The sequence below is a fragment of the Pollicipes pollicipes genome, unplaced genomic scaffold (genome assembly GCF_011947565.3).
Source record: "Pollicipes pollicipes isolate AB1234 unplaced genomic scaffold, Ppol_2.1 Scaffold_3447;HRSCAF=4054_pilon_pilon_pilon, whole genome shotgun sequence".
Lineage (NCBI taxonomy): Eukaryota > Metazoa > Arthropoda > Thecostraca > Pollicipedomorpha > Pollicipedidae > Pollicipes > Pollicipes pollicipes.
This window is the reverse complement of record NW_023596297.1, coordinates 8729565-8748955: the sequence shown is the minus strand read 5'-3', so window position 1 is coordinate 8748955 and position 19391 is coordinate 8729565. Positions and strand designations below refer to the sequence as shown.

Genomic DNA, 19391 nt, shown 5'->3' with positions numbered 1-19391 from the left:
CAAAGGCAGGCTGCCCAGGTGAGGCACAGCCTGTTTTGGCGTCTTGTTCATATCTCCCAGAAATGATAACCCGACGCAGTGCAATGTCGTTGACGTACCATTTCCAATAGCGAGTAAAACCAAAATTACTTAAAAGCTCAAGTTCTAGGCCGTAACTTCAGCTTGCCGAAGTGCAGGTCAATTGAGGTGGAAGTTACGTGTGTAAGCCTCTGCCATTGTCTTACTTCAGTTTCGACAAGCTTCTTTCCCCTAAAGAGGCCTACAAACGGTCTGAACCCTAATAATCAACGTGTTTTCTTTTTGTTTCTGAAAGTTATACAACGCTGGAAAAAAACGTTCCTAAAAATGTGGCATTGAAAACACTGACGTTTTCACACTGCCGCTGCTGTACACGGCCACGATATGCCCGTTTTGGCGCAACATTCATGAGTATGACGTTATCATCTGGAACCTGTTCGTCAAGCTGGATCAGGAGCGGTTGGAGCCGGTTCAGTGAAGAGCCACGCATTGTCTAAGAAGTAAAGCATTGGCCGCATCATAGAGGCACCGACTTTTTCTCTTGCCTTCACTGTACTACTAACGCTGAAAGGAAACATGGTTGCAGTGTTATGAAGACCTGTCTGCCGTTGGGCGAGTTCTTGACAAGACACGCTTCGGAGATGACAAAAGGACACCAATGAAGCCTGCGACACCCTCAAGCCAGAACATCCGTCTGCCAAAGCTCAGTGAGCTCCTGGGTCGCAAATGACACTGTCATTCGTTCCTGTTCTGTGTTCTGTTCTGAACATTCCTGAGGAACCTTCTTCCGCCGGCAAAAGAATGATCATTCACAGTTGACCACTTTAAAATAAGACTCGATTCACGCTGAACTGGCACCATGTGCATCACGAAACGATCACATCACTGAAATGAGATTGTTCGGTTACCTGAACGGAATCTCGAAAAGACGGGGATCGACGGGCCACGTGGCCTTTGAATCCTGTTCAACATTGGGAAATGCAGGTAATTCGATAAGCATAGTTTGGAGCTCGTTGATGGAACTGATTATGTGAACCCAAAGTTTTTTTGATGCATGGTTTGAATATGATTTTTAAACTCACCTGGTTCTGCCACATGCCGACAGCGGGTGTCCCAATAAGCATGCTGGCAGCTCGCCTGGGTGTTTGCACCGGTCACATTAATTTGGTTTCCGGGTTCACACCTTAAAAGATGACGCGTGACACCTACAATACTCAGAACACCGTCTGCACGAATTGAACTGCAATTATCAACACTATATACCGCGCGGCCGGTAATAAATGATTGGGCAACCGGGTCAATCTCAGCCAGAGGTCATTCATATTCTGCGACGGCATTCGCGGAAAATCGCGCTACAGGCCCAGTCGCGTCCAAGCTGGGTTCTACTTGGCCATTGTCGCAGTTTTGAACAAGGACTGGTTCTGACAGGGCCTGCCCAGGCCGGACTGCGCCCTGCTATAAAAGTCTGCCCAGCCGGGGCCGCGATGTATTGCTATCTGGATAGTGCTACACTAGTTATACTGAGTTGACTAGTGTAATGACCCATAGCTCACATAATGAGCCGTAAGGTCACACAACCTGTCTTTTGTTTTAGCCATTGAAGCCCCGTTGCCAGTCAAGCTGCTGACATCGGGGATAGATTTCGCAATGACTCGATGACTCTCCCCATTCAGGAAAGACATCCCTGCTTGACAAAGTTGTTGAAGAAGTGCAATATGAGCACAAATGATTCCAAAACGAGGGACCCGGGCGTTCTCCTTCATCGGGTGGCTTTACCACCGAGGGAAAAAAATGAAGTAAAATAAGTGCGATGCACGAAAGAAAAAGGTAAAATTTGTAGCAAACATTGCCATAAATAGTCAAGAAATGTATTATTTCCCCTTAGCAATAGCGTGGTCTTGCAGAGGAGTGCCTCGGGTGAGGTGAGCCCAGCTGGTCGCCGGGTGGGAGTTAGAACACGTTTCGCTGTTATGAAGATGTACGGAGAGGTAGATTAACGTGTTCAAATCGTTCATAAATGTCTGCATGTACTGGTACCAACATTGTATGTTTTTATACTGGGCAATGGCATACTGCCATCAGAAAGTGCAAGGCTTACACCAGGAACATCGAAATTGATGTGATTGTAAAATAGAACACTTATGGATTTTGACCACATCCTAGTCTGCGAAAGATTCATCCTCCGCACCGAACATGCACTGGATAAGTGATGGCTGGACAAATTTCAGGCTAGGCCAAATTGTGCTAAATTTTCTAATGTTTTTTGCTTGGTTTGCTTGTTATCCATGTTGGAGATGACCCAAGCAGTGACATCACTTCTTGAAACAATGATCCTACATGTGTTGCCAGGACGTGGCTGCTACCCACCAGACATGTTTCTGGCAACCAGTTACATGTATTTTCTCAGTCCGACCCACATTGAATGCACTATGTATGAGCCTTTGTTCCATTTTATAAAAAAAAACTATTGTGTGTAGACATTGCAAAATAGGCAACTGATGTCGTTCAGGGTTTTATAGTTTTTATGAACAAAGGTCACATAATTTAGGTGTGTTTTCACTGCACGATAGAAGGCTTAGTGAACATATCACCAGTCTGTAATGTTTTGCAGTATTATTAACCAGGTTATTCAAGATAAATTTGATTTAACAGGAACAGTGGTGCAAAAAATGATCATTCCATGTAGCATTCTTGTGAACCTGAGCAGGACTAGATTACGACACTTGTGTTGGTTTTCAATTCAGCAGTGGTAGCTCACCTGACATGCCTGATCCTACTGAAGTTGTCAACATTATATAACCCAGTTCTCAGCAGTAAAGAAGGCAGACATTGTTCCCATCTTGTATGATGGGATCAAGCTATTCTGTGCAGTGGATGTCTTTGTCTTCCAGTAAAGAGCTATGGCATGACAGCATTTCAACAAGTTGACCCCCTATGACTGCCTGCTGGCTGACCTTTCCTTGTCAGCCTGGCCAGATATGCCCACTGTTAACCTATGTTACTGTGTGACAAGTCTGACCTTTTCACAAAGACTAGAGTCAATTTTCCCTGCATCACAATGTTCCATTTTTAATCCACTGGTATGATGTTAAACACAAATGCATATATTTGTTCTGAAATGCCATTGCAAACATTCATAAGCTGACTGTGGCACAGGAAGGACAAAAGCAGAAGCAGGTTAAAGCATACTAACAGAGGATAACCTATTTTGGGCTGTATCTGGGCAGCCTGTGACTGCCTTGTTCCTGTGCATCATGTTGTCATATGTTGCCCCATGTTCCCTGTGATGTTTTTTTTGGATGGTAGACACCTGTGTTGTTGTCCCAGTGTTCAAATGCCTGTGAATGTCAGTGCCTTCTCAAAATTGTCCCAAGTGTATAGAATAACACCATATGTGTGGGTCATCTCACATGTAACCTTGCAGAGAGTCTGTTTCCTTTCTTCTAGGGCTGCCATATGACCGACATAGTTGGTGCGCCCCAAAGCCCAAATCATCATCATCATCATTCCTTCTAGGACTGTCTCAGTCCCTCTAATAATACTTTCCTGGATCCTCAGATCACACAGCTTGTATAGGAGCCCATATCACACTACAGAAGCAGACGCCCTTCCAAAATACAGGTAAGCAATGTACCTGGGCCCTCTGTGGCAGTCCTTAGTCAGACTACTAATGTATGTCAACTGGCTAGCATTATTTTGCTGTGAAAGGAGTTGATTTTTAAGTGGTTTGGTATCTGTCATGGCTATTAACATTGCAGAACATAGTTTGTGCCGTAGCAGAGTAAACCTCAGCTGTGCAAGCTTTATGGCAACTTATTCACGTTGCTGCCACCACTGCCTTGGTTTCCCTGCTTTTCGGCTTTGACAGCCAGAAAGACAGCGTTAAAGACAGTTAAGTTGGCGCGCTCGGGGCGTGTTCGTACCGCACGGCCTTGTTCGTGAACCGCCTGCTGCCATTTGCTGCGGCTCCTCGGAGCCATGCTGTGGTCATGCCTGGGCTTTAGCAGCATGACATAAAGGATGCTGTCTGCTTGTGTGTGCTCCGTTTACGTTATTGGTGTTTTTATCAGTGTCACATCTTCATTTGTATCGTGCAACACTCAACCCATTTACTGGAATCAAATGTTAAGCCATAGGTATCAAGGATTCATAATGAATGCATATAACGTTAATCATGGTGGTAACAGCCACAGTCAGGAGTTCTGATCCGGCAAGCTGCGATCACACGGTGTGATTTGAAATCTCGTTGGCAAATGCTTGCAGAATCGACAAAAAGGTATTGCGGAGGGTTTGCGAGTAGTCGCGCATGCCATTCCCAAAGTGTGCTCGGCAAAGTAGTGCATTGGGCAACGCAATTAAACCAAACCCTTGCGCATAAGCGTCCCAGGTATGGCTTAACGAAAACATTTGCGTTACGAACAAATAGAGCGTTGATTTCGGCTGATTCGCGCGAGCATTTCACAAAAAAGAAACGTAACAAAAAGAGCGACCGATGGCACTGCAATTTTGGACAAAACCGATGGGAGCGGACACGGAGGAAAAACGGTGTTGAAATGCTACCGCCGAAGGCTTAACACCCATTGACTGCATTATGCGTTCCGCTTATGTACCTGCTCAATTCGGCCAATTTCGAGCGGTGTGCGGGCTTGATCCTTGCTGCGCCTTCGTTTGATTTCCCCATCCGAGGTGGTTCAATATATTATTGTCATTTGCATGTAATGATTCTGACTCAAAGATGTAGCCGATGACTTAGCCGTCATTTATTCAAGCGTTACCCCCAAGCAGTTTACCATTAAGCCAGTGATCATTTTGGCTTGCCACCATCTTCCCATGTCGTCATTCATTCAGACATGATCCCTAAGCAGTTCACCATTTAGCCGTTCGCCAATTTGGCATGTCGACTATGTTATATGTCGTCATTTTGTAGTTCGTCAGTGTTGTAGTTCCTTTCGCTATTTTTGGCATGTCAAGCTCGTGATATTTCATCATTTTGCAGTTTGCCATTCAGCTGTCCGCTATTTTGGCATGTCGCCATTTTATAGTACGCCATAAAGCCGATTCGACTTTGTGACACGTCGACTTGTGGCTTGTCGCCAGTATGAAAGTCGTCATATTGCACTCGACAAAACGGTATTCGGCGAGCTGCGAGTCGAATTTGAGTCACCGAGACCGGCAGGCAGGCTGAACCCACGCGACTATGGCGGTGCTGATTCCAAGGTTTTGATAAATATGGTGTAATACGTTACGAGGTTGGCAATGGGCGGGCGGAGGCTAGTTTTACACTGCATAGAGGATCAGTCGTCTTTTTTGGAAATCACAACGGTGTGCTACAGGCCCACGCAAACCAGACGTGGAGCAATATCTGGATTCTGGATTCACCGTTGGGCGTCCATAAACGGTTTAGGCACTTGAAATGCCGTGGAGCGTCCCGCCGCGCGCCTGGTATTTACACTGTCCGCCCGGTCTCCAGAGATACTGCCGCGCCTGGCCTTATCACTGCGGCCACCGAGGGCCGATCTTTCCACGACCCGACGGCGTGTTGCCCCCTCCTGCCGCGCCGTCACAGACAGAGGGCTGGCGGTCATCGGCGAACCGCCCTGCAACCATACTCTGGATTGTGGTTGTGGTGGTGGGGGTGGTGCCCCCCCCCCCCCCTCCTGGTCGTTTTGCTGGCTGCTCCGAAATGACAGCTGAAGCGTCCTGCCTTTTTACACATCGCACAGGAGGCACGCATAAGAGGCAATGTTTTCGCGATACGCAAAGCGGATCCAAAGATATTGTCGGCATTGCTGGTCCCACACCACCAAACAGATCTATCTTCAGCCCCGTGCGTTTTCTTGGGATTCCAGCCCTTCGGATATGTGCTGCTGTTAGGAGCACGCTCCCGCGGGGCCTTCGCCATCCGTGTTTTAACTCCTCGGAACTCAGGGATTGATGGGGATTTGGGTCAACAACGTGTTACCCTCCGAAGCGTGTTGGGCGCTGCTGGACCATTTGCCGTCGACGCACCCCAAAACTACAATTACAAAGCTAGTACAATTACAAAACTATTACAAATTGCAAATTACAATTACAAAACTACTACAAACAACGGCTGGAATTAACGGTCTTAAAAAGTGGTGGTGCACGGACGTATTGGATTCAAAATTTAGTTTTCTGAATGATAGGGTGCTGGACATTTAATGCATGGCAAACTTTCACTATTTGCCGGCTGATGAATGCAATGTCCCGTGCCAGAAACCAGAAGTTTTGCCGTCCGAATCGAGGTCAGTTGCAGTTTTAGAACTTGCAAAAGGAAAGCCTCAGGTCCTGGAAGTTTAAAACATGGGCATCTATCCATGGTTCAGCCAAGCAGTGTAATGTCCCCTGCCAGATACACATATTTTACTTTTACCTACGCCCTGCGCCATGTCGAGGCGTATTTCTTACGTGGCCTTTGTTCAGATATTCACTGTTCACTGTTCACGAGTTCAGATGTTCACTGGCGTTCGGCGCCTCTTCATGGCAATATATGCTGACGAGCCTCAGGGGGGGGGGGGATATTCATTACCGTCTACCGCTTACCACAATCTGCCGTTTTTGTCTTCAACTGCAGCCAACATCACACGCTACGCGAGATATTGTCGAATTCATGCATTGCGCCCGGCAGAGCATGACGATCTGCACACTGCTACGCACGCGGGGCAGCACGATCACATGCGCTTTGTGTAGCCGAATGGTTGCGGTCTAGTGTGGCTACGACCCCTGGCTGCCAAATGTGTGGCTACGACCCCCGGTTGCCAAATGCCCGGTGGCACGCCTGTACATGCGTCGGTCGGAGGACCTCCGGCAGATGCACGCGATTGCGCAGCTAATACATCAGCACCCACCAAAGAACGTTGACAGCACAACCGCTCCACGGCATACGTTTCCTACTTGCAATGTTCACGTGTTGAAGGTCGGTGTTTTACAGAGCCGCAAACTGCATGCTATTCATGACCGATCCGCCCGTCCTGTGATCCGATCTCGTCACCGGTCCGCCTGTCCTGTGATCCGATTTCGTGACCTACCCGCCCATCCCGTGATCCGATTTCGTGACCGGTCCGCCCGTCCTGTGATCCGAGCTCGTGACCGGTCCGCCTATCCCGTGATCCGATCTCGTGACCGATCCGCCTGTCCTGTGATCCGATCTCGTGACCGATCCGCCCGTCCCGTGATCCGATCTCGTGACCGGTCCGCCTGTTCTGTGATTCGATCTCGAGACCCACCCGCCTGTTCTGTGATTCGATTTCGTGGCCGACCCGCGTGTTCTGTGACCTGACCTCGTGGCCCGCCCGCCTGTCCTGTGACGCATGATGAAGGAGGTCGGTCAAAACGAAGGGAGCTAGGGAGGGGGGTGGTTGAAAGTTCCCTGTCGTGTACAGTCGTACCACTGAAAGACTCCGTGCGGCCCAGTTTTCACCCCTGATGACAGTCTGCCGGCCGTTCCCGTCGCGCATGTGCCGCTGGTTGGCTGAGCAGAACGGGGTGCCGGCGGCGCGGGCCGCGGACGGCGGACGGAGCGGAGACACGGTGTGGGCGCCGGCCGGTGACTCGCCTGAGTCACTGCGGCCGGTGACTCAGCCGCCGCGCTACCCCAGCGGCGGTCACGGCCGTCGCTCTGTCACGCCCTGTCACGTTGCACCCCGTGGAGCCTGGCACGTGGCGCCTCAGGTGGGCAGAAGCGCACCACACCTGGCACCGACGGTGGCGCTGGGTCACACCGGCTGGCGTCATACACTCGCCACTTCGCACACGTGCCAGGCGACCACGCCGATTTGCCTGAAGCACCTGGAATCGCAAGGTGCTTGGTTCCCACGGGTGTTTTATTAGAAGGTGGGAGTGGGCTATGGACCGTGAAGACGTTTTGGATGTGAGAAGATATGGTGGGACTTTTTGTCGTGGTATGCGTTTTGGGTCTGGATAAGGCTACTTGTCTAGGTTGCGCTACAATCAAGCCTTTTTCCTTTTTGCAGTGGTAAGTGGTCGAACCATCCTGTGAGCATTTCACTCGTGTCATAATGTTCTTCCGAATAGTCGGCATTCTTTCACACGCACCTGTGGAACCCGTTTGTGGTGCTGCGATCAGGTGATGTCATTATTGTGGTGTGGCCTTGGGCCGGCCGCTGTCCCGTGTGGCGGCTACCTCGTCGGTCACCCTGCCGCCGGCCCTTCAGATCGCGTTCAGGTAATCCTGGCGTCCTCAGTCAGTACGGGTTCTTACCGAACGCAAGGGTTAAATAGTGGCTCGGGTTGGAAAATGTGAAGCGTTGGTACCTCTACACTGGTAAAAACGGCTAAGGCTGAAAGGGCAGCGTCGCGTTATTGTGTAATATTGTTTACATCCAGTTGAGTATGTTGTGCTTCCATCTGTTTTCCTTTCTGTCATTTATCATTTGTGCCCTTTACAGGCAAGGCAGCTTGTGGCTCGTCCATGTTCCCTATCTAGCGTTTGTGTCTGGGTATCCTTTTCCAGTCGCGTGTCGCTGGTTCGTTGCCCTCTTTCTCCATCTCCGCGTCTGGAGAGCGATAGGCAGCTGGGCAAAGGCTACGGCCGTCCGCGGTCCGCGCAGAGGAAAAAAAACAGCGTCGATTGCCGACTGTTTTGCGACACCGGCAACAGGCGATTGTCCGTGGTACGCGAGGAGGGGAGGGGGTGGGGGACAGCGCCGATTGTGGACTGTTTTGCGACACCGGCAACAGGCGATGGTCCGTGGTACGCGCGGAGGGGAGGGGAGGGAGAGGTGGGGGTGGAGAACAGCGCCGATTGTGGACTGTTTTGCGAGACAGGCGACGGGCGATGATCGCAGTGCTCGCAGCGCTCTCAGCGCTCCGCGACTCGCCGCCCACGCCGGCTGCAGATAACACCACTAACTGCACCGCCACCGCCTGACCTCCAGCGTGGGTGACGCTGGCGAGGCCGGTGCTCCCTGTCGGGCCCCGGCGGCCGGACTTGCGTCGGGGGGTGCTGGTCACGCGACGGGGTGCAAAGACCCCAACGGAGGACTTAGGCTAAAGGGGTTCGAACAAATGAACGAGCTCGGAAACAAGGAGGGAGGCTGAGGGGTGTCGGCCAACACGCGCCCAGCAACGGGGGCGTAGTTTTGTAAAGTGAGTTGGGGAGCTGGGCCGTAGGAATTATTAATGCTATCCCTAAATTGTTGCTAACAGACGGGTTTCGTCCCGTATTTTGCCCACTTTCCCTCAAAATGGGCGGGGGGAGGGGAAGGCGACAACTGAACAAAACGATATCCCAGGCCGGGATTTAGACGTAGAGCAGGGAGCAGAGCCGTACGCGGCTGGACGGTACAGCTGTTGTATCTGTTACCACGGCGCGGCTCCCCGTCCGCTGCCCTGGCGGTGCTGTGTGCGGAGAGTGGGCTGCGATGGCGGCGGCTGGGAGCGGTTACTGCCGGTGGGACCGACGCCGCCGTCCGGCGCGGCCTGGCCACCGGAAGCGATGACTTCCGCTCGGCTTCGGTTGGGGGTGACCTCAGCCATGGCCAGGAGTCGCGGCGGGGGGTGACCTGAGCATGGCCAGAGTCAGTCGCGGCTGGGGTGACCTGAGCATGGCCAGAGAGTCGCGGCTGGGGGTGACCTGAGCATGGCCAGAGTTCGGTCGCGGCTGGGGGTGACCTGGTGACCTAGCATGGCCAGAGTCCGGCCGCGGCTGGGGGTGACCAGCATGGCCAGAGTCGTCCGCGGCTGGGGGTGACCTGAGCATGGCCAGAGTCGGCCGCGGCTGGGGGTGACCTGATGCATGGCCGAGTCCGGCCGCGGCTGGGGGTGACCTGAGGCATGGCGAGAGTCCGGCCGCGGCTGGGAGTGACCTGAGGCATGGCGAGAGTTCGGCTGCAGCTGGGGGTGACCTGAGGCATGGCCAGAGTCCGGCCGCGGCTGGGGGTGACCTGAGGCATGGCCAGAGTCCGGCCGCGGCTGGGGGTGACCTGAGGCATGGCGAGAGTCCGGCCGCGGCTGGGGGTGACCTGAGGCATGGCCAGAGTCCGGCCGCGGCTGGGGGTGACCTGAGGCATGGCCAGAGTCCGGCCGCGGCTGGGGGTGACCTGAGGCATGGCGAGAGTCCGGCCGCGGCTGGGGGTGACCTGAGGCATGACCAGAGTCCGGCCGCGGCTGGGGGCGGCAGGGCCTGGGGTGGCAGGGATGCCGCCAGACGGCCGTTCGGCGACCCGGCTGGTGGCCGGGCTGCCGGCGCACTCAGCCGCGGCAAATGTTGGCTCTGTCGGTGAACCAGGCCCCAACTACGGCCATCTCAGAATGATGCTCCGAGCTCCGTCAGGGACGGACCGAGCTCACAGCTCGGCCCCAGTCGCTGGGACAGAGGCTTTGCGGCTGCATGCAGGGTCAGGCCGCTGTGGAAACAGCACATACGGCCGCTAATGCGGGAGCGTGGAGGCGAAGGTATCGAACATTACGTGCTCTTCATCCACGGCCACCTCGATTTGCGACGATATTTTTTTATTACTTTTTTCCGTCGCCGAGCGTACCTCATCGCAACATTGAGTTCATATTTCTATGCAATTAGCCCTGACGCTTGTTGGCTGCCATTGGTGGTGAATGGAATGAGTCGACCACAGAGATCTCTATTTGCCTTACAACTCCCGTTTTCTTTATCCACCACCCCTTCCAACATTACACCCATTCACCGTCGGCGGACGGCTTTCCGCCGGCTGCAGAAAAATCACATGGAGTCACGCGTCACGTGACGGGCGGCCGAGTCGTGTGCCGGCCGCCCTTGGCGCGGTGGCGCGGCGGCGCGGCGCGGGCCGTCGTTTGCGGCTCGTCAGTCGGTGCTCTGTGGCGGCAGGAGCGCTGACCGGCGGCCGGGCGGCGCGGCGCCATGATCGGCACACTGCTGCTGGCGCTGCTCTGCGTGCTGCTGGGCGTCGTGCTGACGCTGGCCGTGCAGTACTACGTGCTGGAGAACTACTTCGAGAGTCTGCCGATCGTGGGACCGACCGACAAGCCGACGGTGACCCAGCCCAAACTGCCCGAGGTGAGGGCCGAGGCGGGCCACCGGGACGTCGCCCCTCGCCGCCAGACGCCGTCCGCAGGCTGCGACCTGGATGACCTCGCGTCACGAGGCTATCGAGGCCATCGTGTTCTGCGCTCAACAATGCCAACCCTTATCCTCAGCACTTGCGTGTCCCGTACCTATTCACCGTCTCCGTGCCGTACCTATCACTGGGACATGCCCATCCCGTTCTCGTTTCAAGACGCCATGCTTGCCACTGGATCGCGATTGGTGGATGATCAGTCACGTGTGCTGGGATGTGCTCAGAGTGCAGTAACATACAATACGATAGGCAGGCGAATTTAGCATCATAAGTGCCATGGACTCCGACGTCACAGTTGTTGGGCGGCGGTGACAACACGTGGACGGGTGCGTTGACAGGAGCTGGCCGATGAGGTGCGGAAGGAGACGTACCAGCGGAAGGAAACATGTCTGGCCATCAATCTGCTGGTGCAGATGCTGTTCGGAGACCTCGTGCACACGCCGCGCCTGCGTCAGTGGGTCCTCAACAAGATCCACCTCGAGTTCCAGGAGCTGATGGCTCGCACAAGCGTCGGCAAGCTCTTCCACAACATCAGGGTCAGCCCGAGAGTCTGGATGTGGCGAGGCTGTAGAATTTGACGTGTGAGCCGCGCCGCGTATTGCCGTCGAGTTCGTTGGTTGGATTTAGGGAGCAGATCAAGGTGCCGCTAGTTCAGTCGTTTACACTCAGGCTCTGCCCTTATCCGTGGCCTACGTATGCTGGTGTGCGGTCCGAAATCACCCCCAGGGGGAGATGGCTGCTCAACATTCGCCCCACGTCAGTACGTGGCGAGACCAGTCGTGTTTGGTCTGATTCGCTGACCCCGTGTATCTCGCCGCTGTGACTGGATTCACAAATGTAATACTTAACCGAGCCGTGCCAGTTCCCCGGCTGCATTGCCCCGTAATCTGATCGTCACACACGCCCTCAGATCAACGAGCTGGACCTGGGTGGTCAGATGCCCGTGTTCAAGAGCGTCACCACCCAGTACGTGTCGCTCCATCCCGTCACCCAGACCATCGAGCAGCTGGACCTCAAGCTGGACGTCGAGTACAACGGCGGTCTGAAGATCAGCATCCTGGCCGACATCGTGCTGAACAGGAAGGGCTTCGTCTTCCTCAAAAGTGAGCGGAGCCGGCAGGCGGTGCGGGTGTGCTGAATCCTTAGCACAAACATATGCAATGTCGTTCAGTTACCAGTTAACTCCGTAAGATGTTTAGGAATGCTAGCTGCTTTTTCACTTGTGCGACTTCATCTGCTTGGCGTTGAAGGATATGCTGGTTTTCGTTAACACCCCTCGGCAATTTGGCGAATTATTGCCATCGAATATGCCGAAAGTATTACCGCAGCAAAACGCCAGAACACTGGGTATCTATTCTGCTTGGATGTCAACGTATCTGATACCCCGGTGTGCATCCCGTGCAGTCCGGCCTGAGGGGGCCGTCCTGTGCCTGAGGAGGCCGTCCCGTGCCTGAGGAGGCCGTCCCGTGCCTGAGGAGGCCGTCCCGTGCGTGGGGAGGCCGTCCCGTGCCTGAGGAGGCCGTCCCGTGCCTGAGGAGGCCGCCCCGTGCGTGGGGAGGCCGTCCCGGACCTGAGGAGGCCGTCCCGTGCCTGAGGTGGCCGTCCCGGAACCTGAGGAGGCCGTCCCGTGCGGGGGGGAGGCCGTACCCGGACCTGAGGAGGGCCGTCCCGGACCTGAGGAGGCTGTCCCGTGCCTGATGAGGCCGTCCCGTGCGTGGGGAGGGAAGGCCGTCCCGGAACCTGAGGAGGGGCCGTTCCCGTGCCTGAGGAAGGCCGTCCCGGACCTGAGGAGGCCGTCCACGTCGGTGGGGAGGCCGTCCCCGGACCTGAGGAGGCCGTCCCCGTGTCTGAGGAGTGCCGTCCCGGTGCGTGGAGAGAGCCCCGTCCCGTGCCTGGAGGAAGGCCGTCCCGTGCCCTGAGTAGGCCGTCCCGTGCGTGGGGAGGCCGTCCCGGACCTGAGGAGGCCGTCCCGGACCTGAGGAGGCCGCTGCCCGTGTCCTGAGGAGGCCCGTTCCCGTGCCTGAGGAGGCCGTCCCGTGCGTGGGGAGGCCCGTCCCGGACCTGAGGAGGCCGTCTCGTGCCTGAGGCCAAACATGTCTGTCGCCCCCCCCCCCCCCCCTCCATCCCACTCCAGCTTGGTGAGGCTTCCGTTGCTCCTGTACCGTCGAAAGCATCCTGCGCTGCTGCAAGATCTTTACGCACTCGTCAATAGCCATGACATCAACATGTGCGCAAACGCACTGTCAAAGACCAGGTCTGAGATGGTGAAGTGTTAAGCGCATCACGACAGTGGGGAGCAGGCATAGTTCTTGTAGTGCGTTTGCACCACGCTCGTGGAGTATTTTCCAGCCGTTATGCCGAGATGATTCGTCATTTTGATGCACGCAGTCTCGGCTCGGCTTTACCTAGTGTTTCTATTACCTTGTGGTCCAGCAGCTGACGCTGATGGCGCAGCCACATTTTTAGAAACTGCGGAGGAATGCAAAAATATGGTTTCAGCAGACGCGACCACTAATGCGTTGCGTATTACTGTGTATAATTTTGCATATGTTGTGTGATGATGTTACTAAGACCAATGAAATGTTACTTGGTCATAAAGTAACGTTCTTAACAGTTTTTCCGATGATGGGAAGCCATTGATTCGGAGAAGAGAATCATTCCCTTTGAAGCAAATCAATATCAGATGTGGCGCGTTTTCAGTGAAACACGCCTTAAGAAAAACATGTTCTGCAACGGCCATCTAATGTATATATGTAAGAAGTCTGAGCCTGCAAGCAAATGGGACAAACAGGCCTCATGGTCCTTCAGAGGGCGCAGAGGGCCTGGATTTGGTTCAGAAGCGCCCGCTCGTGGTCGACCGCTTCAGCGTCCCTGGGCCTGCTTCACTTTGACGTATCTTGGCAACTTGCTCAGCTCGCTCCATTCTCTTCAATCCTGAGGACTTGGCTTCCTTTTGCTGCTTCTTTTCCTTGAACATCAACCTTTTCTTCTTTATTCGTTTAAATTCTATCCCTTTTGACTTCGTGATATTTGATTTTTGACCTTTAAGCTCCATCGTTTTGATTTTAGTCACTTTGAATTTTGTTCTCTTCAGCCTAAGGTGTTCTTAGTTCCGTGCATTTGACGTTATTCTCGTTTAGTTTTGCCCATTTAACTCTCATCCCTTTTTCCTTTTTGCCTATTTGAATTTTATGCCTTTTTAGTTTTGATGTCTTTGGCGTTTTGCATTGAACTGTTTTTTTTGTGTTCTTTTGCCACTTGACGTGGTTCTTTGGCCTACTGTTGTTTGGGCCTTATCCAGTTGAGCTTTTTCCACTTGCCGTTTTGTCTTCTGGCTTCTCGGCATTTGCCGTGTGGTTCGGATGGCATGCCTGAGCCGTGCCGTCCCGTGGCTGACGCCGCCTCCGCCGGCAGTCGAGCGGCTGTCGGGCCAGGTGCTGCTGCGCTTCACCCGGCGGCCGTTCTCGCACTGGGCGTACAGCTTCATCGGTGACCCCACCATCGAGGTGGAGGCAGAGTCGCAGTTCCAGGGCCGGCCGCAGCCGCGCATCACTGCCGTCATCGTGCGCCAGGTCAGTGGCCCGGGCTAGGCTAGATCGGCTTAGGCCAAGCCGGGTCAGTCGTGGAGCCTGATGAGGTCCCTTGCCCCAGCTGAGCAGTGGTCAGGTTGAGACAGTTCGTTACCTAGTGTCAGGTCAGTCCGTAAGTCAGGCAGTCGCGGGCTCAGTTCAGGACACGGGGCTCGGTCTTCAGGACACGGGGCACGAGGCTGGAAACAAAGGGGAGGGATTTTTTGTCGTTCTCCCCCGTGTTTCAGTCCCAAGGCGGTGCGTATTTTCTATGCACGTCGCAACCACATTTCTTTCTTTGTTGCCATCACCACTCCCCATTAGTTTCCTGCTAATGTCCAGTTGTCTCTCCGCTGCCAGTGTTCTGTAACTCCGTCTTCAGAACCGTCCCCGCCGTCTTTGTTACTTGTGTTCGATACACGCGCCCAACCGAAAGCAGCCACCTGTTGCGCCAGAGCCCGCCGGTCGGTGCTGCACTATGACCTAGGCGCCCAAGCAGGCGGCAGCTGTGGCGCCTGCAGGCCGGGTGGGCCTCAGCTGTCGCGATTCGGGTCCCCTGTCCCCACTGTGTGCCGTCTCCGAATGGCGGCTGCTGCCCGCCTGGCTCACCCTGTCGCCCCGGCCGTCTCCTGTCCCCCGCTGTGTGCCGTCCCCGAGCGGCCGTTCCCGCCCGCCCGGCTCACCCTGTCGCCCCGGCCGTCTCCTGTCCCCCGCTGTGTGCCGTCCCCGAGCGGCCGTTCCCGCCCACCCGGCTCACCCTGTCGCCCCGGCCGTCTCCTGTCCCCCGCTGTGTGCCGTCCCCGAGCGGCCGTTCCCGCCCACCCGGCTCACCCTGTCGCCCCGGCCGTCTCCTGTCCCCGCTGTGTGCCGTCCCCGAGCGGCCGTTCCCGCCCACCCGGCTCACCCTGTCGCCCCGGCCGTCTCCTGTCCCCCGCTGTGGGGCGTTCCCGAGCGGCCGTTCCCGCCCGCCCGGCTCACCCTGTCGCCCCGGCCGTCTCCTGTCCCCCGCTGTGTGGCGTCCTCTAGCGGCCACTGCTGCCCGCCTGGCTCACCCTGTCGCCCCGGCCGTCTCCTGTCCCCCGCTGTGGGGCGTTCCCGAGCGGCCGCTCCCGCCCACCCGGCTCACCCTGTCGCTCTGGCCGCAGATTAAGCGCACGCTGCGCAAGCGCCACACGCTGCCCAACTACAAGCTGCGCTACAAGCCGTTCTTCATGTCGCGGCTGCAGCAGCTGGTGCCGGACGCGACGCTGGCCGAGCTGACCTCGTCCGCCCAGCTGGAGGTCACCGTGAAGCGACTGTCGCGGCTGCACTCCAGCGGCCAGCTGACGCACGTCTACTGCCGGCTGGCCGTCGGTACGGCTGCCAGTGGCTCGATGCCCCCCCCCCCCTCCGCCCGTCGTCCTTCGCTGTGCTGGCGTGCCGGGCGCCACGTTCCCTCCCTTGTATTGTCCCCATGTCGCGTGTCACGCTGTCGGGACTGAGCTCGACGCTGTGTGGGTGTGGCCGGCTCGAGGGGAGGGGGGGGGGGGCGGTCTGCCGGGGACTGTGTGGCGTGACCGGGCCGACCGCGGTGCGCCAGGTGCCGACCCGCTCCTGCTGGACACGTCCCACGTCAGCTGGCACCAGGAGGTGTGGTGGGCTGGGGGGCGGCCTGCCGGGGACGGTGTGGCGTGACCGGGCCGGCCGCGGTGCGCCAGGTGCTGACCCGCTCCTGCTGGACACGTCCCACGTCAGCTGGCACCAGGTGTGGTGGGCTGGGGGGCGGCCTGCCGGGGACGGTGTGGCGTGACCGGGCCGGCCGCGGTGCGCCAGGTGCCGACCCGCTGCTGCTGGACACGTCCCACATCAGCTGGCACCAGGAGGAGCTGCACGTGCCGGCCCACCCGGGCCAGGCGGTCGGTCTGCTGGTGCGCGACACATTCGTCATGGAGAAGCAGCGGAACTGCATCACCATCTTCATCGTCGTGCACAACGCTCCCGCCTACAAGGCCGGTCTCAAAGGTGATGGCGGTCTCTTGGCTTCTTCGCCGCGTTGGAGCTGCGCGTCTTTGGTTGCCATTGAAAGTGCCTGTTACTGCCTTACAACGCACATTGTTGTGTGGTCTTGAAACTTGCAGAACTTTGTGCTGCTGCATGGGTTTGTTTTAAGTTGTGTGTATTGGTTCGGGACGGTCATTGCATGCCGCGTTTGGTCGGCCAGGCCGCTCAGATTGCATTGCAGAGAAGGAATAGCACGTGCAGCTGGGTTAGCCTCTTGGGGAGGTGTCATCCTCTCTGCTGTAGGGTGGAATTTCTGATGTGCTTGGTTTTTCGTTTGGAGAGCATTCTGACCTACTTCGTTTCGTAGTTGATGTACATTCACGCCGCTTTCTATCTCGGTTTGACTGCATCACGCCGGTAGTTCGCGCGGCGCGGCGGCGGCCGGTTCGCGTGTCCAGCGCTGGCTGACGGCGCGCCCCGTGTTTGGTGGCGGTGATCGGTGCGCGTGTGTGTGGTGGTGGGCTCTGTGTGTCTCGGTGACGGGCGTGAGGCCGTCTGACGGCGAGCTGCCCTGCGCCCGGCCTCCAGCGGGCGACATAGTGGACTCTGTGGACGGCGAGCCGGTGCGGGACCTGCCCACCGCCAACCGCCTGCTGCGCCAGCCGGCCAGCGACATCCGCGTCCGCGTGCTGCGCATGGCCGAGAACAAGGAGGCCAAACACAGCAGCGTACGTGCCGCCCTTCTGGTGTGACGGTGCCTGTCAGACCTGTCTGTCTCTGTCAGACCTGTTCTGGGCAGCAATAGTATGGTACAGCCGCTCGTAACATTCTGATCCGTGGAGGAGGTTTCGGCGCATCCGGAGTTGCTCCGTTAGAGTATACAGCTTAGTAAACACCAAGAGCTGGACCACCTGACTCGACTGCCGTGGTCGCGGAGCGATTTTGTTGGCTGCCCTTTTCAGTGCTCTATGCCTGTTATCCCTGGGCGCAGCTGTACGGTGCTATGAAGTGTTGCGTCGGGCGTCCGCTTCTGGAGCCGGACAGTGGACGCCCGCAGCTGTGTGTGAGCCGCCGCGCTCGTGTCCCGGCCCGGCCTCGGCCGGTCGTCCGGCGGCCGTGCGCCACCTCTGACCGTCTGGCGCGCGCGTCTGCCGCATCAGAAAAGCGGCCGTCCGTGGGCGGGTCGCTGGCCGCCGGCCGCCGTCCGGCTTCCGAGCGCCGACCTGCACAGCTCACGAATCAAGACACGAGAGCCTGCTGCTGGGACAGGTCCGCCGGGGCGCCGCCGCCGCGGCACCAAGAGCAGTCAGCGTGGCACCCAAGCCCTACAGGTACGGCGGGGCGGCTGGGCCGAGTGGGCGCGCCTGGGGCCGACGGCGGCGCGCCGCCGGCCGCTCCGGCCGACCCAGCTGTGCCGGCCCCAGCCGTGCCGGGCGCCAGGTAGTGCGCCCCGCGTGGCCGGCGGCTGCACGGCGCCGGGCCCGCCAGCTAACCCGGCACGCGGCCCAGACACGATCTGCATCCCTAACCGTTCTGGACGGTGGCGACCATGTTCAGACACGGTCTCGTCACTAACCTTGCCCGGACGCGGGTGGTGGCGTCCGAAACGAGATGATCTGTAACCTTACTGGGACGCGGCGACCATGTTCAGACACGAGTATGCATCTGTAACCTTACTGGGACGCGGCGACCATGTTCAGACACGAGTATGCATCTGTAACCTTACTGGGACGCGGCGGCCATGTTCAGACACGAGTATGCATCTCTAACATTACTGGGATGCGGTGGCCATGTTCAGACACGAATCTGCATCACTAACTGTTCTGGGACGGGGCGACCATGTTCAGACACGAGTCTGCGTCACTAACCTTGCCGGGACGCGGTGGGTGCGTCCAGACGCGGGTATGCATCTTTAACCTTCCTGGGGCGCAGCAGCCACCTTCAGACACAAGCCCGCGCGGTGGCTGCATCCAGACAGGAGTTTTCATCACTAACCTTGCCGTGACGCGGCGGTAGCGCTCAGACACGAGTCTGCATCACCTACCCTACTGGGACGCGGCGGCCATGTATGCATCTCTAACCCTAATAGGACGCGGCGGCTGCGTCCAGAAACGAATCTGCATCACTAACCTTGCCGGGACCAGGCAGGGGGATGAAACCGGCTTTGGCTTCGGCTTCGCTAAGCTGCGGTTTTCCGCCTCCAAATCCGGAGGTTATTGGCCTCAGGTGCGGCTTCGGCTTTTAACCTTTTTTGAGAATTCGTTTGGATTCGGCTTCGGCTCCATGTCATTGTAAGTGGTTTGCCTCGGCTTACGCTTGATATGATTTTAAGGAGCTGGCTTTGGCTTCGCAAAAAACAAACGACTTGTGGCTAGGGCTTCGATGTCATGCGATCTTGATCTGCTGGTTTCGATTTTGTCATAGTGATCTTTTTAGTTGCGATCGCGAGTTCACGTCACAGAAGCTGGCCTGCTCTTTCGTTCTGTCGCCTCAATACGCCGCAAGATTACGACGCCTGCATGGCTCAAAGCTGAAAAACAGCCGGGCGTCCACGGGAGCCTGACAGCGGCCGCTCAGCTGACTGTCAGGAACGTTGTGCTGGTACCAACACACAAGACGTGGCCGGTAGTAAGAATAGCTCATCCGTGATGCTAACACCTTGTGGTACTGCATAACTGTAATGATTTCTGTGATCTCGTACAGTTAAAGCAGACGCGAAAATGGTCGGTTT

The 19391-nt window shown here is 56.5% G+C and overlaps 1 protein-coding gene across 1 annotated transcript; it reads left to right on the top strand.

Moving 5' to 3' along the window:
* The first annotated feature begins 3571 nt into the window (after positions 1-3571).
* LOC119091576 (PDZ domain-containing protein 8) lies at positions 3572-17412 on the top strand. The gene is made up of 8 exons (XM_037214385.1): positions 3572-3639; positions 10862-11050; positions 11450-11647; positions 12022-12214; positions 14526-14683; positions 15826-16033; positions 16493-16681; positions 17249-17412. The coding sequence occupies exons 2-8, from the start codon at positions 10895-10897 to the stop codon at positions 17410-17412; spliced, it is 1266 nt and encodes a 421-aa protein (XP_037070280.1). The 5' UTR covers positions 3572-3639; positions 10862-10894.
* The last annotated feature ends 1979 nt before the right edge of the window (positions 17413-19391 follow it).

What these genes read in the sequence shown, in the direction of transcription:
- LOC119091576 (XM_037214385.1), top strand. Translation starts at nt 10,895, where the DNA reads ATGATCGGCACACTGCTGCTGGCGCTGCTCTGCGTGCTGCTGGGCGTC. An exon ending in AGCTCTTCCACAACATCAGG is followed by an intron (nt 11,648 to 12,021) that starts GTCAGCCCGAGA and finishes ACACGCCCTCAG; the next exon opens with ATCAACGAGCTGGACCTGGG. An exon ending in CTGCCGTCATCGTGCGCCAG is followed by an intron (nt 14,684 to 15,825) that starts GTCAGTGGCCCG and finishes CTCTGGCCGCAG; the next exon opens with ATTAAGCGCACGCTGCGCAA.